The 25357-nt window shown below is 40.3% G+C and overlaps 2 protein-coding genes across 4 annotated transcripts; one reads left to right on the forward strand and one right to left on the reverse strand.

Annotated features, from left to right (window-relative positions):
- Positions 1 to 273: 273 nt before the first annotated feature.
- On the reverse strand, positions 274 to 18841 carry f5 (coagulation factor V). Its single transcript, XM_046053184.1, has 26 exons — positions 18721 to 18841; positions 16193 to 16447; positions 15737 to 15819; positions 14432 to 14554; positions 13709 to 13921; positions 13409 to 13570; positions 12916 to 13137; positions 12666 to 12831; positions 12041 to 12221; positions 11237 to 11333; positions 10931 to 11136; positions 10023 to 10170; positions 9664 to 9876; positions 7338 to 9417; positions 7052 to 7220; positions 5335 to 5571; positions 4753 to 4969; positions 4302 to 4481; positions 3967 to 4083; positions 3807 to 3878; positions 3571 to 3656; positions 3302 to 3457; positions 3062 to 3206; positions 2297 to 2448; positions 1866 to 2048; positions 274 to 1746 (listed from the first exon to the last, which is right to left on the reverse strand). Exons 2-26 carry the CDS (start codon positions 16351 to 16353, stop codon positions 1600 to 1602), a joined length of 5916 nt encoding a protein of 1971 aa, XP_045909140.1. The 5' UTR covers positions 16354 to 16447; positions 18721 to 18841; the 3' UTR covers positions 274 to 1599.
- On the forward strand, positions 18074 to 25033 carry slc35a5 (solute carrier family 35 member A5). Of its 3 annotated transcripts, XM_046053186.1 has the most exons (11): positions 18130 to 18197; positions 18754 to 18830; positions 20094 to 20262; positions 20373 to 20471; positions 20564 to 20697; positions 21150 to 21217; positions 21581 to 21769; positions 22425 to 22625; positions 22725 to 22852; positions 23362 to 23630; positions 24120 to 25033. In XM_046053186.1, exons 3-11 carry the CDS (start codon positions 20136 to 20138, stop codon positions 24186 to 24188), a joined length of 1284 nt encoding a protein of 427 aa, XP_045909142.1. In that variant the 5' UTR covers positions 18130 to 18197; positions 18754 to 18830; positions 20094 to 20135; the 3' UTR covers positions 24189 to 25033. The 3 variants fall into 3 exon arrangements, with proteins under 3 accessions (XP_045909143.1, XP_045909144.1, XP_045909142.1); XM_046053187.1 differs by lacking the exon at positions 18754 to 18830 and having other exon boundaries at positions 18074 to 18197; XM_046053188.1 differs by lacking the exon at positions 18754 to 18830 and having other exon boundaries at positions 18126 to 18143.
- The last annotated feature ends 324 nt before the right edge of the window (positions 25034 to 25357 follow it).

The raw sequence follows: 25357 nt of genomic DNA on the forward strand, positions 1-25357 counted from the left end.
CTGAACTTCAGCAAAGGTGAAGCTGCAGCGACATCTGGTGGTGAGCTATCACACTCACATCTGCTGTTTTAAACTTTTGAATTAATCAAACCCTTGTTTTGCTGTGTGGAGGGATGAGTTTGCCAGAATGTTCAGAAAAACAAATCGTTAAGCTTGACAGCTGGAAACACTATCAATGTATTTGCTTCCTTCTGAGCTTTCAATTGTATTACACAGTCTTCATCAGCATGTGTGAAACGGTGGAACAGTCTGAAACAAGCAAATACATGGACCTTGAGTTGAGATTAGTTTATCCCTGAAGCACACATTTACAGCATCTTCTATTAGGTTCCTGCTAACATTTAGCAAATTGTTTGGCTAAATAGGCTTGAAAACCTATTAATGTTACAGCAGCACCACCAGCAGCAGCTGGTGGATGTTAGCAGTAATTTAAAAAATAACAAAATTGGTTATTTTATTACAATACTTGCTAAGATGTTTGCAGATGATTAGCACATTAATTATATATCGGCTTGCTGTCACTTCTTTCTCAGACGTGAAACAACATTGTATTTTCCAAGATTGTGTCTGATGTCTGGATGAGCAGCTGGGCGGCCGACGTCATATTTATAAGACCTTCAACCAGATAATCACCCGTTAAAATTAAGACACTAAGCTTTTACCAGCGGTGGATGAAATTGACAACAATAGAAAAGTTATTATGTAGAGTATTTCCACAGTCAAATTACACAGAGACACTAACAGCTGGTTCCCATCAGTATTACCAAAACCTAAGGCAGCCAGTTGTCCAATAAAGCTATCTGTGACTTAAGTTGTCTTCACAGATCAGTAGCATTCACTACAGCCATGCTGAGACTTTCACACCTCCCGTGGCCAGTTTAACATGATCAGCAAATGGATAAACATGGCATGTGTTTGCAGCTGCACGTGTCTGTTGACTCTGGAGGCCCTCAGGTGCTGTTTAACGATGGGCCCAGGCCTCAGCAGAGGTGCTAAAAGTGACACCTTCAAGACACCATGGCAAGATATCAGTGTTCACATGCTCTTACTTTGTATACCGAGATGTGCTATTTGCAAAGAGAATCCGTTCATTTATGTACGCATAAATCACATCATATTTATTTAAAAATAAATTACATGATCTTTACTTACATATTTACATTAATTTATATTCATTTCTGATGTCCAAATATCAGCTTTGAAAAAGTGCTGCATATTATTGCATTCACTAATACGTTTTATAACAAATTATATTATATATAAAAACTGGGCATATATTTGTACAATAAAACACCCTGCATTGTATTAGGTTGTATATTACTATTTTTGCATTCTCCTTGTGGCAACGTCCACATCTGGCAAGAAGGAAACTGAAATTTCCCAGTGGCAATTTGAACAGTTGAGTTTCACAAACTGTATGACGAGTTTAACACATGGCCCGACATATAAATGTACATATGTATGTAGTATCTGCCCCACATGACAGTGATGTGAAAGTGGATGTGCGTACACTACTTGTGTGTTTCAGTTTGCCTGTACATGTGCATTGTTTGACCTGACCTGTCCTCATTTGGTATAGACGTATATAGTGTGTGTGTTTCACTCAAAGTCACAGCCCAGTAGTTCTATTCTCATGGTGAGGGAGACCATCCAGCTTTTGGGGATGATTCGGATGAAGCGGGAGAAAATAGGAGGGTAGATGTAGTTTTTCACATGGTCGTTGCTATCTGTATTTCCGGGAAAGGTCTGGATTTGACGAGAGAGAGAGAGAGAATTGTTAAGTATCACTATCTACTACTGTCAAAGAAAACTCCGGTGAGCTGGTTCATGTAATTACAGTTCCCCGTGATTTTGCAGCAGCTCACCTTGTAAGGGAGGTCCTCATCATCTGTGTACTGGTTCCAGTGTATCCCATTGTTGCTGTACTGCAGAGCATAGGACATGACATACATCTCTTTCCCCAGAGACTTGGCTCCTTGCGTTATTATACCTGTGATCTTCTTAACTTTGGGCAGCTCCACCTGAAGCCACTGGTTCATGTCATTATACTGTGGAAGAGAGGGCGGGGGGGTTGACTTGTAGGTTGCTATGTGCATTTATGAACTACTTAAGTTCTACTTAATACACAACACACACATTTTTAAAGGTTTTAGGAGATTGCATATTTGGTATTCTACCAGCAGGTCACTTAGACACTGTGTGACAAGAACCAGGTCACTTTCTGTGTGTTCTGCCTCATACTCTATATATTTGAATGCATTTCTTTTGGTGTCATGTGACTATTGGGATTTTGTACCTTAGCTTGCCATGCATTGATGGTGCCCTGCTTGTTGAGGCGTGCAAGGGATGGGTTCCAGGGTCCCGAGTACCAGCTGGATGCTGTGGAGCTGGCTGTAATACGATGGTCTTCTATCTGTCTGCTCTCCATCCCCAGCGGCACTGAGCAGCCTGAGGGAGAACATTAGAAATGTCATTTACAGGAATCAAACAAGTGTCATATTGCAAAGCAGACAAAGTTTTTGTTAACCAGGAAAAGCATTTATCATAAATTATACAAAAAGATTGGTCATATTTGTACATTTAATGTAGTTAATGTGGAGCACATAGCTGATGTGTATAGCAAATACATAAAAGTAGTAAATATCTGTAGTATAAATCTGGAGCTCATACCGAATGGATCAACATAATGTCTGCACTTTGGAGAATCTATTGGTGTGATACATTGTTTTTCCAAAAAAATGACTGTACAAATAAAGAGTAAAGTTATGTTGCTAGTGAACAATGAACAAAATCAAGAATATATGAAATAAATATTGACTATGAGGTTTCAGAGAATCTTTAACACAAGTTTTGCCACTTTATGTCAAAGAACTGCAGACTAGTATGTACTGTATGGATTTAGCTTATTATGCGATTTAAAAAAATAAAACAATATAAGATGTGGAAATGGCTCAGAAGATACAGCTGGATATAAGGGATTGACTTGAGTTCTGGCTTGCCCACACCAAGTCAATGAAACATTTCAAATACTTTATATCCTTACGGTACATTAACATCTTACCGTCAAGCTCACAGCCGTAGAACTCCATGCGGAGTGTGGCCTTGTTGTACCAGGTGATGGGGTGGAGCCTAATGAACCGTGCAATCACAGGAGGAAAGAAGGTGTTTGTCTCTGGTCCATTGACTCCCCGGTTCCCAGGGAATACCTGGTGGAAGAGAAGAGCAGACAGAGAGAAGTAAAGAGTTGATCACATACTTTTCTCTTAGTTTGTAGTTGTTTGCTTTGATCAATGTCCCCCACCTTCCTGAATTCCCTGCTGTCACCCTTATAGAAAATCCAATTCCGGCGGTCGCTGCTGTAGGAGATAGCATACTTCTCCACAAACTGGGAATAGAAAATCTGCTTGGCTCCCTGGGTGGCCACCTGGCTGATCACAACTGGCCGCTGGAAGTCCACCTGTACAGGGGGAATTCCACAGGTAGCAGATTGTATTCACATAGAAAGCAAATGCAAATATAGTCAAAAATACACACACACACACACACATTTATTGCACCTTCATCACATACCTGAATCCAGCTGTGGTTCTGCTCAGTGCTCCATGCATTATATTTACCCTGATTGTTCAATCTGGCAAGATGAGGCTCCCAGTATCCTTCAAAGATAGAAATACTGTCATTCATCTAGAGCTAAACTGCAATACTTCCGCAGTCATTTCACTTGTCATGGTGATTGCAGTGGGACCACAGTGCATTTGTTGCCAAAACAGATGGGTGTAAATTGGAGGAGGTATGGCTATGGCTACCTCTAGTGTTAATAGCTGTGATCTGGTTGTCTTTCACGGTGCCGGACTGTAGACCCAGCGGACGGTAGCAGTCTTGGAGGAGACATACAAGCAGTTTCTCAGTATAATAACATAACAGTATGTCAATGTAGTTAGAAAATCATATTGTAAATGTTTGTACCATTATCTAGAACCAGAAAGAGGGTCTGCATGCCCTTCTGTTGGTTGAATCCAATTTCTGTCTCCAGCTGCCACAGACCAGGTTTGGATGGATACATCTCCAGAGTAGCAAAGCTCCCTGACAAAAGACAGTTCAGTCATTAAGTCGAAACACACGCTATCTCTGATACATTTTTGACATCAAATATATCCAGTAGCTATTCTCTGTATTAAAACTGTTTTGAGGTACCGTCAATCCAAATACTGTAGCGCATGTCTTCTATTCACAACTTGAAAGAAAAAATGCAGCAAAAGATGTTATTCTGAAGTGATATAACAAACAAACATGTTGCTCACCAGGCAGCAGTGGGTAGACGGCCTGTCTGTAGTTGGTTATCTTCTTGTGGAGGAACGTCTGTCCGTGGAAGTGGACACTCTGAAAGTCTTTAGGGGAACCCATGTTTATTAGGTGCCAGCACGCAAGCTGGTTGGTGTACATCCTCAGGCCCTTCAAGTTGTGTATAATGCCATTGATGGCTTTGGACACAAGAGACAAAAAGACATATTGTTTAATTATTTTTGGTCACTGTGTTTTGTTCTGTAACTGATCCTGAATGCATGGAAGAAATGGTACTGCAACTCTTTGCTACCTAAAGTACCATGTTCTGACACAGTGATATAATATTAACGGTGATGTAAATACTCCATGTGTAAATAAGCATGTTAAAATTCTTGCTGACAAAATTTTAAAGATTTGTAGGAGGATTATCATTTGAACCGGGCTAGTTGAAGGTACATAATGCCTTACAATGGAACTTGAGGTTGTCCTTGAAGTTGAGGTCCATAACTCTCCTTCGGGTTTTCCTCTGCATCATCTCGTGGTTCTGCTCGTAGTACCAACTCTTAGACTCATCAAAGATCATGAAAAGCAATGTGAACTCCCTCATGTCTGTTAACGTCCTGCCCAGGGTGCCCTCTCGACACACCAGCAAAGGCCCAATCAAGCCAGAGTGGATATCCCTTTCCTAAAAGACAGAGCATGCACTAGGTTTAATATTAGTATTTTTTGAAAATATATACCACTGTGCTGAATCGTAATACATACTTGAATGTGTTACATTCAGTTTAATCTTACTTTAAAGCCCCTATGTGTATAATCTGAATGTGATTATCTATTATATCTTTTCAATTATTTTGATTTTGATGGTTTATTTGTAGAATCCTGGTGAAAATCGGTGCAGTGCGTCTCACTTTCCCACAGTGTTTTTTATGCTGCCACTAGGGGGAGCCACAGTCAGAAACTCAAATTCTACAAATAGCATTATTCAATACCTGCAATACTAAACTGATATTTAGTTAATATTTTTTTTAGAAAGTGCAAATTACTCACAGGATTAACACCTGAATAGTAGGCCCAGGTCCGACAGTGAGACTCATCTGGTGTTGGCCCAACCACAGCATCGACCTTCCATATATATGTGAAGGTAGTATTGGGTTGAACCTCATTGTCATATTTATACCAGTACTTCGAGTCGTCTTCGTAAGACAGACCCTCTGTTTGCTTGGTGTAGGAAACCCCATTTGGGTGTAAGGAGTACGCACGGTTGGCTTTGTTCCTGAACACCACCTGCAAGAAAAAAGACACATTCTGTGATTAGGTAGTTATGGCTTTGAAGGAATAGTTAGACATTCAGGGACATACGCAGATTGATTTTCTTGTCAGGTGTTAGATGAAAAGATCAATACAGCTCTAATGTCACTGTGATAAATATACACTGCTCAAAAAAATAAAGGGAACACTTAAACAACACTCCTGTGAAATCAAACTGTCCACTTAGGAAGCAACACTGAGGAACAAGAGAACGTTCTGCTGCCTGCAACATCCTCCAGCATGACCGGTTTGGCGGTGGGTCAGTAATGGTGTGGGGTGGCATTTCTTTGGGGGGCCGCACAGCCCTCCATGTGCTCGCCAGAGGTAGCCTGACTGCCATTAGGTACCGAGATGAGATCCTCAGACCCCTTGTGAGACCATATGCTGGTGCGGTCGGCAATGGGTTCCTCCTAATGCAAGACAATGCTAGACCTCATGTGGCTTGAGTGTGTCAGCTGTTCCTGCAAGAGGAAGGCATTGATGCTATGGACCGGCCCGCCCGTTCCCCAGACCTGAATCCAATTGAACACATCTGGGACATCGTGTCTCGCTCCATCCACCAACGCCGCGTTGCACCACAGGCTGTCCAGGAGTTGGCGGATGCTTTAGTTCAGGTCTGGGAGGAGATCCCTCAGGAGACCATCCGCCACCTCATCAGGAGCGTGCCCAGGCGTTGTAGGGAGGTCATACAGGCACGTGGAGGCCACACACACTACTGAGCCTCATTTTGACTTGTTTTAAGGACATTACATCAAAGTTGGATCGGCCTGTAGTGTGGTTTTCCACTTTGATTTTGAGTGTGACTCCAAATCCAGACCTCCATGGGTTGATTAATTTGATTTCCATTGATAATTTATGTGTGATTTTGTTGTCAGCACATTCAACTATGTAAAGAAAGGAGTATTTAATGAGATTAATTAATTCATTCAGATCTAGGATGTGTTATTTTAGTGTTCCCTTTATTTTTTTGAGCAGTGTATATTATCTAAAGCCAGAAGCCAGTTAAACAGCTAGGGAAACAGACCCCTGCAGGAAGTGGTCCAGCACATAATCCCCCATAAAACCACCACATGTCGTTTTTACACTTTTTTGTATGGATCAAACAAATAAGACTGAACAATTTGATTGGTGAGCTTTAGAGATGGTTGTGTTACCTTTGGACAGAGCATGAGTAGCCAATGCCCCCTGTTTTCAGACTTTGTGCTTAGCTAAACTAACTGGCTGCTCCCTTTGTCATCATATTTAGTGTACACACAAGACTGTTGTCAGTCTTATTTTACCCTCAGCAAGAAATTCCACTAAGGCATGGTTTACATAAAGCAATCAGACATGGATATGCTACAATTTATAGAAAACAAGGACGGTAAGCCTTCACACAGAAAATACAGTCTTAAAATGTGCAACTTCAGAAGAGCTATACAAATGACAGCTTTGCAGCTGATGCTGACAGTCTTACCATGATGCTTTGTCCAACTTCTGCCTTGATAATAGGTCCCAGGATGCCTAGATGCTCATCTAACTCACCACGGATTTCAGGTGTGCTGAAGCTACTGTCCATGTAACTTCGGAAAACCACCTTGGTAAACTTAGTTTCTCTGCTGCTTTGTTGCGACTTGTCTTGCCTCCTGTGGCGATAAAAGAACCTTATCTCAGCTTTGCATGAATGGATGTGTACCTGCTGTCCAATTTTCAAATCAATCTGAATAGTCATGAACTTTTTTTGTTGCTATCTCTGAGCTTACCTCACTCCGTAACCAGCATAGTCCCACTCAACCTCCTCTGCAGCGATGAAATAAGTCTTGACATTTGGGCCTGAGAATTTTAAGTAGTATTTGGTGGTCTCGTCCAGGTTGAGATTCTTGATGTCCTCATGACCGCTGTAGGGGTCTTTGAAGAACACATACTCATATTCGTTTGCTTTCACATTTTGCTCACCAAGCTCTAGATGATTTGGATCGTCCCCAGGGACATACAGCTCGTAGTCACTGAAATCGGGGTATCGGGGTACACCAATGACCACAGGCATGTTAATGAGCTCCTCCTCATCAGAGACGGGTTGTGGTGCATGGGGTCGTGACCCACGCGGGCTCATTCCTGGATTGAATCCACGAGGAGAGAGTGGTAAGACAAGAGGATTATACTCCTTCCTTTTCTTTGTTTTCATGCGTTGGCCCTTCTGGGGCCTCTGTCGGACATTCACCTTCTTGGTCTTCTTTTTTGGAGTTGGTGTCGTTTGAGGCGTCTCATTCCCAAAGTATTTCTTCATGTAGTCAGGAATATCCATGGGTACCACTTGGTGAGTTACCTCATAAGTCCAGTTGTGCCCATGTGTTTTGACAGAGGTGGTTTTAATCCCCTCTGTATTTGTTTCTTTAAGGTAGATAAGCACTTCTTCACTGCTGTCTGTGGCAGGTACCTCCTCCAGGTTCCCTGAAAACACAGTATTATTGGAGAAACCTTCCCCGTTAGACGTGTGGTTTAACTCGCCAGGAAGAGCTGTGACATTCTGCAAACTAATCTCACTTGATATATTTGATCTGGATATATTCCCTGTGACATCCTGTGAGGGCTCGGTTTCAAGCAAAACGTGTGTTTCATTGTCATGGTTGGAATTGGCAGGATATGTCACAATTTCAGAGGAATTCATTTGAAGTCCATAATCCGGCTCAGGTGTAGTTATCAGAGAGTCATTATCACTGGTATTATTTCCTGTGCTCTCCACTTCCAACTCAGAGATGATCAAGATATGTCTGTCTGTGCTGCTTATGTCAGCCTCTCCTACATCAGATGCTGGAATAGACAATGAACGGTGTGTTCCATCTGCTGACATGTTAACATGGTTGGTTGCTGTGTTATTCTCAGAGGTGACATTGCCCTCTGGATTATTGTTGAGAGTGTTTGTGCTGGAGTTGGACAGAGGCACAGAGGAAGAAAACACATCCCCTCTGGTGAGCCTCTCCTCTGAGTCCTCGGCCCAGATCGTGCCCACAGAAGTTCCGGTCTGGGTGACCAAGATGGAACCTGAGGTTTCTCTTGAGGTCACAGTAAGATTGGTCGTTTCTTTTAAAGTTATGGTAAGATTGGTCATCTCTGTAGATAAATTCCTAACCTTTGATAATGCAGTGGCATTGTGAACTGTTGTGTTCTTTGTGTCAGATTCTGTAACATTATCATGAGCTGAGACAACTACAGAATCACTGCCATTTGTGGTTATGCGGCCATTCTTTAGTAACATGTTTAGGAAATAAAAAAAGGTGGAAAAATAATTGTCTAAAGTTGATGGATTACTACTGTTCTGCATATGTGTTGTATTCTCACTGATGCTTTGGTTCAGCAAATTAACAGCTGTAAGGTCTTGTCCATCCACTTCTTTCCAATTTGATAATGATATCTTATTTAGAGCATTTGGCTTTGGAATAGAGGTTTCATTTTTACTCTTTTTCTTCTTGGAATGAAGGGTGGAATTTGTATCTCCATCAGGCACATCAATAGCATCATAGTCGAGGAAAGACAGGTCCAGCTCTTCCACATCTGTGCTACTAGATCGGTTCTTCAAAGACCTGAGACCTAATTCATCTGCATACATTTCTGTGTCTATATCCGTCTTCTCTGTCCTTTCTTTTGCAGGTTTTGGCTTCTCCTCTTCCTTCTTGATTTCATCTAAACTCGGAGGTTTCCACACGGTAAATTCCTTGTTTGCTGCTGTATCTTCATAGTCATTGTACTCATACTGATTGTCATGATAGCACTCAGCATCCCGAAACTTTACCCGCATTCCTTTGGTTGTCTCGTGAGAATTCAGGGAAGCCAGGAGCCAGACACCTGGGTCAAGAGGGAAATACAAAAATCATCCAAAACCGAGCAGCTTTCACTTGTGCAAAAAATTTCAGATGGTGGCATTAAATATCAATAGTCTCCATAACCTCACATGTCATATCACCTACTCTTGCATTACAGTATTAGATTAAATACAGTACATTGGCTTTTCTCAAGTTAAACATATCCCTAAACATCAAATATTTGGATACACAGTTTGACATAAAAAAGGCATTGTAAGGCCTCACTGACCAATGTTTTCCAACTTCATAGTGATGGTCTCTCCAGTCATGGGGTAGAGGCTGAGAAAGTCCTCTGTCCGCTCATTCAGCTCAAATGTATGGCCGTAGAAAGTAGCTGTCTGGATGTAGTCCTGCGCTCCAATGCTGGACACGTGCCATGTTGCAATCTCACCATTGCAGAAGCCCAAGAGTGGGCCGCTCTCAAACACATAACCGTTAATTGCTGTAAGGAAATTTAAATGAATATTAGTCATCTGACAGAGAGCTGGAGGCAATGCAGTAAGATGTATGAGGAAATAAAGGAGGGAATATATTATGTCTTTTAGAAGTAGCTTTTATTAGCTTCAATCAGATTATGGGGAAACTTACTATGCATGACATTGGACTTATAAAAGTCCGGGTCTGCCTTGTTGACTTTGGATTGATCACAATATTGGCGAATGTTGTGATCTAGGTACCAGCTCTTGTTCTCATCGAACACAGCCAACATGGAATGCTGCTCCCTGTCTGCTTTCAGCTGTAGAAACAAACCAAAACCTCTATTTATTTTAAAATGTCTTACATTTATAGTATACTTTTGATTGTTAAATAAACCGTTTTCTGTTGAAAGTTGAAATGTATATATTTGGTGGACTAAAATCTACCAATCTTTCATCACAACAAAACTGAAGAAAACATCAAATGTACCTTTTTATGTTAATCTACAAATACAACAAAATGTTTTTCAGTGTCCACTGCATTAACCTAAATTGGTTTCAAAACATATCACCAAAGGACAGTAGACAAAAATTTGCCAACTTGCTAACAATGGAAAATTCATCAAAATGTTGATTAATGTGTGCTGACCCTATAAATGTACACATGAAATGAAATAAAAACAAGAAAAAAACAGTTGCTAGTGATGTTTAGCAGTAAGTTTACCATGTTCACGAATTAACCTGCTAACATTCGCTAATTAGCACTGAACACAAAATACAGATAAGGTGCGTGAGAATGTCATTGCAGGCATTTGGTTACAAACCAACGTATTTGATGAATTAAAAAAATAACCTGATGATGGCACTAGATCAAAAATTTAAGGGATTACCAAAGTGGTTACAAATCATCTTGAGGGCAACATGAATTTCTGAACCACATTTCTTGGCAACCCATTCAGTAGCTGTTGAGACATTTCACTAAAAACCTTAAATCTCAACCTCTTGGTGGCACTAGAGAAAAGTTAAGGGATCACCAAAGTTTGAAAGTTTCTTTGAAAAATAAACGTAAAATCTTTTTACCTGCACATTTCTGACATTGAGGGACAGACTCTTGCAGATGAGGATTGGTCCTATCAGTCCTGAGGCGATGTCACGTGGTGTGTCCACTGCACTGTGGTACATTCGTGTCAGACATCGAGAGTCTTTGTCCAAAGGCTCATCTTCTTCCACCACTTTCCAAACATAAGTGTGTGTCTCACCTGGCTGAACACCATGGGTCTGGTTGCCTGGCAGACACATTGAGACATTAATTTTATTGTAATAATTATATATAATCAAACCCACTGTACCAAAGGGTTCAATCAGTTTGTTGAATTGATTTAGTACCTCCTGCGGGGTAGTTGACTCCCTCTTCTGACTTCTCTATTGTCAGTCCATGTGGATAGATGCTGTAGGGCCTGGATGCCATGTTCTTAAAAACAACCTGTAAAAGGACAGGAGGATATTTGTCGACATATGATTTCACAGTCTTTGATTTGAAAACTATGACTATGAGGTTTAAGTGCTGACTTTCAGTTTCATTTGGAATCAGATGAACAGAGCAGGAACTGTAGCCATTTTTATACATAGTGCCCCAAATTCAGTAGACAGCTCTTGAAGTTAAAATAAACAAAAACTTAATTGATAAAAACAAAAACTTAAATCTTAAATATTGATTTTCAAATCCTTTTCAATCAATAGCTGAACTCAGGTCAAATCTCAGCAGACACGCTTATTCTCTAACTTGTTTCAGGGACGTTTTACATTCAGTCTATAATCCAAATACTAATAATTAGTCATTTCTAAGTAAGTAAGTCTAAGTAAGCAGCAACAGCCCTGTTGAGTTGGACTGAGGTCAGATGACTCACGTCAAAAATATTCCACTATTTGGTACAAAGAGCCCTTTGGTTGACTTGTATATTCAAATACTATATTTCAAAGGTAGTGCCTTCTAACGGAGAACACAAATTGTCGTAAGTCTCTTCATCAGGTGCCTGTTAGTTTTAGAATGTACTTTACATTTTTTTTATGTTTGTAAATTATTCAATATACTGTATTAATGCCTAAATATTTGTTTGGCATGCTTAGCATTTACAACACTCTTTTCTATAATATTTGATTTGATTTGATTTTAATTGAGTAAGGTCTCACCTTGATGACATCTCTGATTTGTGCTCTGATCACTGGGCCCAAAATCCCAAGTTCATCTTTCCTTTGCTTGTTCTCTATCCTTTCAGTGAATGACTCATTGTTGTACAGTGTATACACTGCCTTCTTGTACTTCTTGCCTATGCGCGTTGACGACTGTTTCAGGAACTGAAATTTGAAGTTCCTACACAGAAAGATACAAGATTTAAATATATTTTGAGAAATTGATATACCTTCCGTAAACAAACATGGCCATTTTAAACACTTGTTCCACACAGCCACAGCACTGTTGGCCCCCACTCACTCAGAGTTGAGAGAAAAGATGGAAAATAACTCCTAATATGTTTAGCTTCTTCAGTAAAGCAGAAGTGAACAGAAAACCAGGTTTACACACCAATCAACACAACTATCATAGTCTCGCTTTTGACAGTAAACACGGCAGTGTACATCAGGACTTTTAAATTGCTAAAGCCATGAATAAAAATAAACAGTAGCACCTCAAATTAATTACAAACACAAAGGATTTATGTTGCTACAGAGGTATGTCTGATTTAGTTTACATGTACACCTTTAAAAATGCTGTGAAACTTATAAAATCCTCTAAAATGTATCTGTAAATGGTGCTTACTCATCTATGTAGTCATGCATTTCAGGTGCATAGTCCCAGACAACTTCTTCAGCAGCTATGTAGTATTTCCACTCTCTGCTGTGTCGTTTCTGCTCAATGGTCATCCTTCGCTGGGGTGCGTCGAAGCCGGCACACTTTTTCACATCCACAAAGCCATGCATGCCAGCTGCAGTGGCAGAAACACGTTTATTTCTTATAAATGTAGTTACACTGGTAAAAACGATCGATCGGTGGTGGGTGGAAGACTTACCTTCCATGTGCGTGACGATGTGTGAGGAGAGCAGCCAGCGGCCTGTGTGGAGAGACACCATGCTGGCAGTGGTGGAGGAGCCACTGATCAGGCCGACAGATGATACTTTATGTCCGGCCTGCTGCAGCACCTGCCCGTTCATATGCACTGAGAATACCTCTGGCTCTGAGCTCATACCCAACAGATGCAGGCTCACAGAGGCATGTGCACACACGCTGACATCTGAAAAAAGCGCAAACTGTCTGTCATATTGTGTATTTTTTCTTTGAATTGTTTTGTTTATGCAGGACATCTGCTGAATGTCTTTTCCCTGACTGTACATCACCGTGGCGTCTAACACTCACTCATACATTTGTGTGTGTAGTTGAAGAAGTATTCAGATCATTTGTCTGCATAAAAGTAGCCACAAAAGTAAACTAATAGTAAACTAGCAAATCTCTAAAATTAACTACACAATGAGGTGTTCTGATTTGCTAATGTTGGACAGACTAACCAGGTAGCCATCCCTCTGTGTATCCGTTGATGGTGTATTTGACATGGTTGTCTGAGGCATGGCCGTTTGGTTTGTACTTGCTCTCTTTCTCATCAAAGACCCCAAAAAGGAAAACGTACTCCTGGTTGGCGGCAATCTGCTTCCCCGTCTCATCCAGACTGTCTGCAGAGAGAGAGGGAGTAGGGAAGACAGTGTGAGAGCGATCAAAAATAATGACCAATTCATTTGGGCGCAGCAGCAACTGATATTTTGTGATTCATGGGCAACAGTGAAAAAAAACGGTCGCATTTTACAGCTTACCAGGCTTGCAGATGAGTAAAGTACCAATGAGCCCTGAGTTGTAGTCCTCCACAACGTTATGGTGGGAAATATAGGTGTATGTGAGACAGGTAGGGTCATTTGGCTGTGGAGAAACATCTGATGTCACCTCCCAGTAGTAAACGTGTTCACTGTTGGGCTCCACTACGTCATCCTCCTTCTCTTTCTGTGATGTGTTGTCAAAGTAGCTGGCTCCTGCAGGGGGGAAAAGGCAGTTTGAATAAGGGCAAAAACTCTCTTCCTTATGGATTAATAATGTATGATGTCGGAATGGTCTAATTAATTAAATACCAGTGCCAAAAATAATGAATCCTTAATGAAGAGTTTCCTGCAAGTTGTTCTTTAATTTTGAATTCCTCTGCACTCTGACCGGCAAGTTTAAGAACATTAAGAGCTAATTTAGGAGCACTGTTAATTTCCTACATTTTCTCCATATGAATGGACACAGACATTGCTTTCCTAAGGCTTAGCAATGCTTCCTGTTGGACTTCAGTATGTCTACTTTGATAATCTGCCTGTCCTGGTTAATATTTTAGAAAAAGACAAACAAGGTTGTTTGTTGTGTTAGCCAATCTTGTGTAATTATTAGAATGAGTAACATCACGAGCACCCACAACGACCCTAACAGGCAAACTGCGTTACTGGCGTCTTCAAGTTACCCACAGCTGTCAGGCTCATCTGCAGCTGGGATAAACAGACACCCACCCTCTGACTGTTTCCCGTAAGCAACCCCATGCGGGTGGAGGCTATGTGGTCCAGTCGCCATGTTTCTGAAAGTGACGACAATTGTCTCTCCTTCCTCCGCCCTCAGCGTGGGTCCGAGTAAACCTGCGGAGAAAGATTTATTTGTTTTTTTGGAATCCACAGCACTTGTATTTTGGTACCCCATCATGACACAAGTAACATAAAGTCCTCTTTACTCATCACTGTCTTTCTGTGTTGTTGCTGCTGATTCACTGACTGTTATTGACCAGCAAATCTAATACCATCGGCCCCTGTAAGCCAAGAGTGATATATGTTTACCCTTTCTTGTACTGCTTTCTTGATGTTCTCTTGCTGTCATATGAAACTGTTATTTCTTAAGAACTGTCCTGGAAAACAAAATGTACTTTGGTACTGGAGGAAACTGGAGAAAGTATTCAGTCGGGACAGTACCTGCTGATGTAGTTGTGTGAAACAGTAGTGACATAGAGTCAGATTGTTCTCCAGTTTCAACAATTTCACTCTTCATTAAAAAATTAACTATTCTATATCTAACAAATTAACTATTCATCAAAAATTGGCAGATGCATTTATGCTTTACCAACTGTGCTGTTCTACGTATTAGTGACAACCTAAACTGTCTTAGGAAGATCAAAACATGATCAAAACCAGTCGCTATTTCAAACCAATATGACCAACTAAATACAGGTTTTTAATATCCCCTTCTTTTCTGTCTTAGTAAGGTTGTGGGCCACCACGAGCCTCCACAACTGCGTAGAGTTTCTCCACTGGAAGAATGAACAGCATTCATCCAAAACATATTCCCTCATTCGGTGTTTTATTTGTGGTGATGAGTGTGCTGCCTGACGAGTTTCTCCAAATCCTTCCATAGGTGTTTGATTGGGTTGAGATCCGGTGACTATAAAGACCATAATATGATTCACATGATCATCATCAACAACACACTGTTCAGTGAGCCCTCACAACCTGTAGGGAAGCATTTTAGCTGTTGTTCAGGTTTTTCCGTTAACATCTCACCAGTCTGTAGAGTCAAATCACTCTATTATTCTGTTATTTTTTATTTACAAATTTAAATAAATCAGCGGGTACTCATTAATAATTAACTAATTAACTGTGCCAGTTGAAAAATTCTTAATTTGACCTCTAATTTGTGCCACCAAATATATCAAATGTGCATTAAATTATCAGGAAATAAATGTTTCTATCTGAATGGAGACAGGATGAGTGTTTCTTAGTAATTACAGCCAGACAAAGTGTGTCTCTGTGTAAATTGCACAGAAAGTTTACCTAACCAGGAGGGATGAGTTTTAGCATGTCTGAAGTCTTTCTCATACTCCCGAAAGACCACTTTCTTATAGGTGGGACCAAGCCTACGGAATTGGTGGAAAACACAAAACATGAATCAGCAAAATACATGTCGTACACACTGTGCCTCATATCAAGAAGACATGGACTTTAATATTTGAAGTCACAAGTTTCCGTATATGATGTAACTACTAATGCGTGGGACCCATTATGTGTTTATAGTAAGCATACAGTAGTAACCTTGATGTAATGACAGGATGAATAAACAGGAAATTAAACAAGGACTGTTTTTACACAGTACAAACAACTTCAATAACAGCACGTTAGTGAAGACAAAATTCATATAAATGAATAAATAACCCCAACCATTGTAGGAATTTAAAAAATCATTAACTCTTATACTTTAATACCACTAATCCATTCAAACAAGTACCCTACCTGTGTGTGTCATTGCCAGAGTAGTTCCAGTCTATCTCAACAGCAGCGATGTAATAATGTCTTTCCCTGGATCTATGCACGTCTGCTTTGACATGGAGGAGAGTCAAAAGAACCAGGACGGGCAGGAGAGACCGAGCTCCAGCCCAGGCACAGAGTCTCATATCTGGGATCAGTCCTCCAGGTGATACCGGTCTGCTCTGCAAGTGAAGAAGCTGTGATCTGACAGAGAGGTCCCGCTCTGTGCTTTATCTGTCACTGACACACACACACACACACACACACACACACACACACACACACACACACACACACACACACACACACACTGAGTTTAAACATTATGTCCCCGGGCATTGAACTGTGTCTTGGCATATTTTTTTTCCTCTCTCTCTTCTAATTGAAACCTTGTGTGTTTTACTGAGTCATCCCCAAGGAGTGTGCGTATTCCCATCCTCGCTGGTAAAGCACGGTGGGAGTGGGTATTGGAAAATTACATGGTAAATTTCTCAGGAATGTTCCCGAAAATCATCCCATCAAAATATGTCATAATTCAAGGACATAACATTACAGTATGTGCAATAGGTGGAGGCAACCCACCACAAACTTGATTTATTTATGTTTGTGGAATAGATACAGAAATATTGCAGCATTTAAGCATGCCTCCCGTTCAAACATCTGGAGCCTGTAGTACATTTTAGGTTTTATCACTCCTTGTCTCAGTTATTGCAATTCTTGTTATGTAGGAGTTGGTTATGAGCCTTTTCTCACCTGCAGTTAATCCAAAAATGCAGCAGAAACTCCTAACTGGTACAGAGAAGAGACAGTATCCTCCCTGTACTGGCCTCCCGTCACTGGTTAGTATTATTATTTGTTTTTAAAGCACTGCATGGACTCACCTATTCCAGGTGAGTTTTACTCTTAACACAAGGTACATTATGTCATTCAAACAAGTACTGGCACTGAAAAAAAGTTCCACTGAAAAATAACACTAAAGTATTTAATTTTATTTTGATATTTTTTGTATTCCAATATTTTTTACACTGTCAATTGTCACTGGTTTTTAGTGTGGTTAACATGTAACCTGCATACTATTGAGAATACGTCACTTCTCTGGATCCAAAGTCTACGTTGAAGCCGCTGACATGACCACAGTCTTAGCATTCAGCAGTGGCTTCCATGAGTTCACATAAAAACTCCCAAAAGTCTGTTTCTCTCTGTTGTGTTTTTCTCAGCAGATTCCTGGCATTTTTTTTAATCCACTGAAGATATCTCACGAAGTTTTAATGAAAGATCAATATGTTGCAATGTCCTTTATGGGTGGCTTTCCCTGCAAGGCAGTTTTCAGATATTTTAGCAATACTACAGTGTAGAAATACTCTTTCAACATTAACATCAAAATATAGCCTACTTAAAGTACCAAAAGTAAAAGTAATCATTATGCAGAAAGGCCCTTACTGGATTAAAATGCATGGATTGATGCATTAATGTGTTCATCACTTTAATGTTGGAGCTATTAAAGGTGGTGCTAATTTTGATTAGTTTAAATGGCCTACTGCTGGGTAGCTGAACCAATAATAATATATCATAATGTACATATTGATGTATATTTTTTATTCCTTTGATAATCAAGTATCTAATCTAGCTAGTAATCTAGCTGTCAAAGGTTCCAAGGTAAAAAGTACATTTGCCTTATATATTTGCCTTCAAAATGTAGTGAAATATAAGCAGGCTGTAAAGTAACATAAAATGGAAATACTCTGTAAAGTAATACTATTTTCTTCCTTCGGCTTCTAAATACAGAAAGTAAAGTGTTCATTCACATACAGTTCCTGGTGCACATCTTCTCAGATGGGGACAATCGATTGTGTCTGTCCATAATCACACGGACGTGCTGCGTGCGTGCGAGGTTGACGTCAACACGTCGCAGAAGAACCAGGAAGGGGAAGTAATGGTAGGCTGAAGTCGAAATGCATAAGTTATGGTTTGGAAGGAATCAAAATAACATGTAAGTGTCATTAAGACTGTTTAATTTTCACATCGTTTTGGTGACTACATGTAAGATTATGTAAAAGAGCCCGCGTTTTGCTTTTATTTGCGTCGTTATTGGCAGAAACATGACGGTTTTGTGTGCAAATGATGCTGGAGTTTATAGACTTTAACGTTACTCGTTTGGATCCTGAATTCTTTTTGTGGGCAGATCAGTTTACGTCCCTGACAAAAATAATTAACCTTTTGGTGAGCGCTGTAAGCATATTAGAACATTGTAAGAGACTGTCTCAAAGATTGGTAGCAACGATTATCGATTAATCTCTAGTTTGTTGTTATTTTGTGGTTAGTCCTTTTGGTCTGTTAAATGTCCTACAACAGACCAACGTCGACGTCTCCACATGTTTGTTTTGTCTGACCAGCTGTCTAAACCCTAAAGAATCATTTTACATCAGAAAAGCATCATCCTACTCAGCTTGGTATTATTTCAGAAAAGCACAGGAGCTTTGTATCACGTCAGTAAAAGTGAATGGGGACCTTACCCAAAGGCGACGGTGTGTGTGTTTGTGTGTCAGGTTGTTCCTCACTGATCATCCATCAGAAGATAGTTCCTAAAAACCCCGAAGAAGTCAGACCAGGACAGAGCAGCACTGTGAGTAGGTCGTGTGAAGCTGCGGGGCAGAGGATAAGAGCTAAATACAGTCAGTTGCATCATACAGAGAGGTTTATCTTTTATTTAGCCTTAACCTCACTGATAAAAATGGGGTGAAAAAAACAGCCTCCCAATGATCATTAAGTGCAATCAACACCTTTCTAAAACATTTTCTACAAAAAACATTTCTACATTTTAACCTCCATGAAAGTAGGATTTAAAGCAGGACTATTGTATTAGACTACAGCTGCAACTATTAGTTTATAAATCGATTAGTTGTCAACTATTTTCATAGTCGATTAGTCTGATTTCAGCTTCTCAAATGTGAATATTATTTGGTTTCTTTCCTAAACTGAATTTCTTTGGGTTGTGGACAAAACAAGACATTTGAGGACGTCATCTTGGTCTTTGCTTGGGAAACACTGATCGACATTTTTCACTGTTTTCTGACACTTTATGGAACAAACAACTAGGGCTGGGCAATAACACAATAACAATATTTATTGCAATACAATTTTCCTCAATAACAATATAAAAAATGTTCAACAATTGTTTGATTTAATTAATAAATGTTGTTAATAATTTGTTGAAAAAAGATTTTATCGTAATTATTTTTAATGTTCTGTCTCAGATTTGTGAAGTGTTTGTACTGCACATAAAGAAAAGTTTAAAACCACAATTAACCATCTGGTTCATTGACTCGGGAACAACATCATTTTTAGGGCCATATCGCCCAGCCATACAAACAACTAATTGATTAATTATGAAAATGACTGACAGAGTAAATGATGATGAAATGAATGAATTATTTGCAGTAAATAAGCAAGGCTACATAAATGGGATGTTAATAGTCCATGATCAGCTCCTTAAAATAAAAGTTTTGAATTTCAAACCCCCTGACTGATGTGTCTTGAGATACTGACTGCTCCTTATTAGTCCTTTCACAGATGAATAGTTCATCCCAACACAAAAATCCAGCATAATCCAAGTGATATTTTTGCCACAGGAACATGCTATATTGTTTTCAATGCCCCTTATTTGACTTGTTTTCAATATAGTTTCCTCAATGACAGTTGCTAATTGACCTGGATAGCCTGCCAAGCTCTGACCGAACTGAATGATTATTTGCAGCTTTGTCTTTGTGTTAGAGCTGTTGCAAGTGACTCTGTTGGTCTCAATATTGTTGGATAAAGATCTCACCATTTCATTGCAATCTTGATTCGGACCCTGAAACTCGGGGCACTGTGTGTCTGTGTTTTTAAGGTGTCACAGCAGGCCTGACTGCATGTATTTCCAGTCCTAGCCATGGCGTGCTGCCGTTCCTGCCCCAGGCTTTGCTCCCGCTCGTCAGGCTACACCCTGGCCCTCGGCCTGGGCTTTGTAACCTTGGGGACCAGTCGCATCTTGCTGCTCAAGTTCTCTGCCAACGCTGGTGAGTGACTGACATGAGACAGATATGACTTTTTGTTTCCCACTGAGAGTTTTTTTTTGTATGTATACGACTGGTGTTGTTGACTGTGTCTCTTTGTGGTCAATTTGCAGAGAACAAGTATGACTTCCTCCCTGCATCTGTCAATATACTTGCTGAGGCGCTCAAACTGCTCTTCTGTCTGGCCATGTCAATCAGGGTCATAGTCCGAGGTAACCATAGAAGTCACAGTGTGTCTGAGTGTGTGTTAGTGTGTGTGTGATGGTATGGTATGTTTATCTGCTCTTTTTCTCTGTTTCTTCAGAGGGACGCTCATGCAGAGAGCTCGGCTATTCCTCCAGCTCTTCCTTCCTCACTTCCCTGAAGTGGGCTGTACCCGCTTTCCTCTACTTTCTGGACAACCTCATCATCTTCTATGTGATGACTTACCTGCAGCCTGTTAGTTAAGATTTAACTATTTAGTTATATTGCACCTACCTGAAGGAAATATTTTGTGTGCTAGCTTTACAGTAGGGTTTCTGGGGGGAATTTTAATGCATACATTTCAATTATTCAACCCCCATTAACATGCAAGCCACACTTTTTCTTTTAAGCCCTCTTTAAAATCCAGTGAAAAATGTTGTGAGCTCATAATTCAAGAGTAAGCTTCACAATTTACATACATTTACATATGAAGGACTCTGCCTCTAGTTCTTTAATTTTGGATTTAAAAGCATTTAACCAAATAAATTCAGCGAGTTTCGATGTTATCTAAATGTAGATTGTAACTTCTCCTATCATATCAGCTTTTACAAAATGTCCTGCCCAAAGACTTTGTGTTATTGTGACTATGTTAATGCTATCACTCTGCTGTTTATCTCTAAACCAGCTGTTCCTCCTCTTCCCCGCAGGCCATGGCAGTGTTGTTCTCCAACTTTGTCATCCTGACCACAGCTGTACTTTTCAGGATTGTTTTAAAGTAAGTGGCTCAATTGAAAACGTTTCTTCTTCAATAGGATAATGTGTATGTTTTTGCGAGTTTGACTATAGATCTGTTGCTTGATCTTTTTGTGTGATTTGTGTGGAAGAGACGTCTTCCATTTCAACCAAATATTTTAAAATCTTTTCCTTGAAAACTCCCTTTCAGTAGCTTCAAAGTGAGATTTTTCTTTACTACACTGTAGGACAAAATCACACTTCGGTTGGGTGAAATATTGAAAGTTGCCATTGTTTAGTAGCACACAGTTTCACACACATTACTGTGTAACTCTGCATATGTAATACAGCTCATGTCAACTAGAGATTAAACTTTTTTTTGTTTGTTTCTCACTTTTTCCTTCAGGAGGCGCCTGTCCTGGGTTCAGTGGGCAGCATTGCTTGTCCTCTTCCTGTCCATTGTTTCCTTGACGACAGGGTCAGGGGGCAGCCAAAACGCCATTGCTGTGCAAGGACTCCACTCAAACCCCCTCTCCACCCCCTCCAACTCCTGCCTGCTCTACACACAGCTGCTGGAGCAGATGAGGAACAGCAGGTAACATGACAAATGCAGAAATACATTAATAGGTGATGAATGAAGTACGTTCCACCATATTTGCACCGCACTCCTATAACACTGTCAGACTCATGATGGGCAGTTAAAAACAAAAAGGATCAAAATCGATTCAGCAGAACCACAGATATCAACTTTTTTTATTCCATGCATTCTTGTCGAAACCCGGCACCTACATTACCCGCAATGCAACGGTGTGTTTTGCTAGTAGTAGCTACTGCAGCCTGTAGCAGAGATGAGCAGCAGCTGCAGAGGTCTGGTTCGCTCCACACTGCCAGATTGTTTTCATTTGTAGTCTTCGGCAGCCCAACCGACTCTGGCTCAAGTGACATCATTTGAGGCGATTTATCTGATTTTGCGCAGCCCCCTCTGGAACCACATAAAAGCTTCATAAGCTCTACTACACCCCAAGACTTGTAAATTGATTTGAATGTGTAAAATTGGTGGAGTTCCTCTTTGCCAATTTAAAGGAAATATAGGGGAGATTTTTTTGCCTCACAAAATATCTGCTGTCTATCTATCAGGATTCAATAAATCAATAATTTATAATTCAATGATTCTCCAGACTGCAGCCTGTTTTCTACCTCGTTTTGGAACAAATGCCAATCAATAATTTTTTCATGTTCTCCCACCACAGTGCTAGTGAATCTTGGGTGTCGTCCCTGCCCGGGCAGGCCTGGAGGGACAGGATAGTAGGGAAGCTTCGAGCTCTGGGTGTGGGTCACATCCTGCTGCTCCTCCAGTGCTTCATCTCCGCCATGGCCAATATCTACAATGAGAAGATTCTCAAAGAAGGAGACCAGCTCACTGAGAGCATCTTCATCCAGAACAGTAAATTGTGAGCAGCAACTAAAGAAGAAATTAATAAGGCAGAAGACACATGGTTACATTTAATTCTTCCATTGTAATCGGCGTACTTTGTGGCTTGGTTTTTTAGGTATGCCTTCGGTGTGTTGTTTAATGGTCTGACCCTTGGGCTTGGCAGTGAGGCACGAGGCCTCACCATGCACTGTGGCCTCCTCCATGGACATAACATCTACTCCCTGGGTTTAGTGCTTATCACAGGTGAGTTAACAGCTCCTCATACCTAAATGACAGAAATGCTGTTTATTATGTTTGTAAAATCTATACAAATGCTAAAGTATAAACACAACAAGCTTTGGTTTTACGGGTGGTTGTGTGCCAGACTGTTGCTTGGCTGGGAGCAGTAAGGACTAGAAACAAATTACGACATGAGTATGATGAAATGAACTAAATTTAACACACAACAGCTTTAGGTGCTGATTGGTGTATTTTTTTTAACCTTTGGACAGAGCCAGGCTAGCTGTTTCCCCCTAATTCTTTATGGCTAGCTAACATCTTCTGGCTGTAGCTGCATAATTAACAGACAGATTGGGGAAGTGGTATCCATCATGACATCTAACTCTCGGCAAGAGAGGTAATGAGTGTAGCATTTCTAGTAGTCAATACAGTCATAATTTGTGGCCTAGGAATCTTGCAAGTAAAGCAAGTTCTTACAAGAGGTATGAAAAATGCAGTTGGAAGTCTCACGCTCTTCTCTGTCTTCTCCCCAGCTGCTCTGGGTTTATCTGTGGCCTTCATCTTGAAATTCAGAGACAACATGTTCCATGTGCTGACAGGCCAGATCACCACTGTTCTAGTTACCGCACTCTCCCTCTTCCTCTTCGACTTCCACCCGTCGCTGGACTTCTTCCTCCAGGCTCCCATGGTCCTGCTGGCCATCTTTATCTACAATGCAAGCCGGCCCAGGGACCTGGAATACAGCCTGCAGCAGGAAAAGCTGCGCGTCATCAACGGAGAGGTGTTCGAGAGGTCCAGAGGGGTAGGGAGCGAACCACAAAGACCACAAAGTAGTCACTAGTCAAGCCCACACACTGATTTTCTAACACAGCGTTGATCACCCTTCCTCTCCTCCCACACACATAACAAGTTCTTTGTAGCAAACTTGGTTCTCATTTCTCTATAATGTGATTTCTTCAATGCAGAAGGAAACCTGATTCCCTGCTATGTAAACAGCATTCAGACTCATGCTGGTGCCTTACCTTGCGTAATTTCATTAGGTCAATGACGTCTATTGGATTTAGAAAGAGGAAGCTATTAAACAGAACAGATGTCTATGTGGGTTATGAGGACACTTTCCTGGAGTTAGCAGGACTTTGAGGTAGTTTCCATGACCAGCACCAAGCTTGGAAAGTTGGAGTTTAGTGATGATACTAATGTTAATGTTGAAGACCTTTTTTGTCTGCAGGTTTGTCCACTGTATTCCACCTCTTCTGCATGCATTCTGATTTGCTCTTGTTTTCTGTCGTAGGACGGCGAGGAGCTGGAGCTCCTGACAAAGCCCAACACAGACAGTGAATCTGAGGAGGAGTCTTTGTAGAACTGAGTTATGGCTCTCCTACAAAACAGAAGATTTTCTTCTTCGCTGCAGCTAATATTAAGCTGGACGATAGACTTGAACTCTCTGAAGCAGCATGCTCTCAGATTCTGTCAAAGCATTTATTTACCGACTGTCAGCAGTTAAACAGTGAATGACAGTGTTGATGGACTGATGAACTCTGTTGGAAACTTCTGATAACTAAGACTGTTGTGTATATTTTGAAATGTGCCTGTCAATCTATGAGTGCTGTCATTTATGTAGTAGAAGGTACATCAGTGTATGTGCTTGGGAAAACATTGTCACTGTATTCGCCATTTGGGATCATTACGGTTTTCTGTTATGGATAATAAATAATGATTCCTGTTGCAGGTGATTGATTGCTTTAATGACCAGCAGTCAAATTTCAGTTTTTCAGATTGTATTTGACTTTATACTGTTTTGAATTGTTGTTGGCACTGTGTAAAAGAAGTGTTTATTTAGTCAATATTTAAACACTGTGGAAAACCTAAACAGTCCAGTACACACTCGCAACCTATAGCTTCAGAAATGTTCATGTAATTGTAAATTATATATTAGCTGAAATGTACATACACAACACGACTGTTGTTTCCATTACAGTTACAGGGCGTTCTGTTTTTCTACTCAGAACCAGAGCATTGACATATTAGAGCAGTTAGTATGGCTCAATTTCTGAAAGCACAACAAACTGGTTTAAACTTTTAGTCATATGACAGTATTGATGTATTCCAGCTGTGAAATACTTGCTTCTTTTAAGATTGTTGTCTGTGCCATAACATTTTAACATGTATGAATGTCTGTTCTGAAATAAACTACGATTAAAGTGCTTTACTTTTGTCTAAATATAAGTTACAGTCATGTAATTTAAAAGGTGAAAAATTAACAATTGTGAATGAAAATGCACGTCAGGAGTGGATGGACCCTGAAGAACAAGACATGTAGAAGAATATAAGATAAAGAGGTAAGATGTTTGTGATAAGTTCAATAGAATGTATTTGGGGAAGAAATGATAAATCGACTTGTATTACAACTTTGATTTTTGTTTCCATGAAATTTCTCCTCTATATCTCAATGTTCCGTATCTCCATTAAATCAATATGGTAATGTTTAATGAAATATTAACAAACAAAATAAAATCTTATCACCTCAAA

Source organism: Micropterus dolomieu, linkage group LG07, assembly GCF_021292245.1.
Source record: "Micropterus dolomieu isolate WLL.071019.BEF.003 ecotype Adirondacks linkage group LG07, ASM2129224v1, whole genome shotgun sequence".
NCBI classification, from domain to species: domain Eukaryota; kingdom Metazoa; phylum Chordata; class Actinopteri; order Centrarchiformes; family Centrarchidae; genus Micropterus; species Micropterus dolomieu.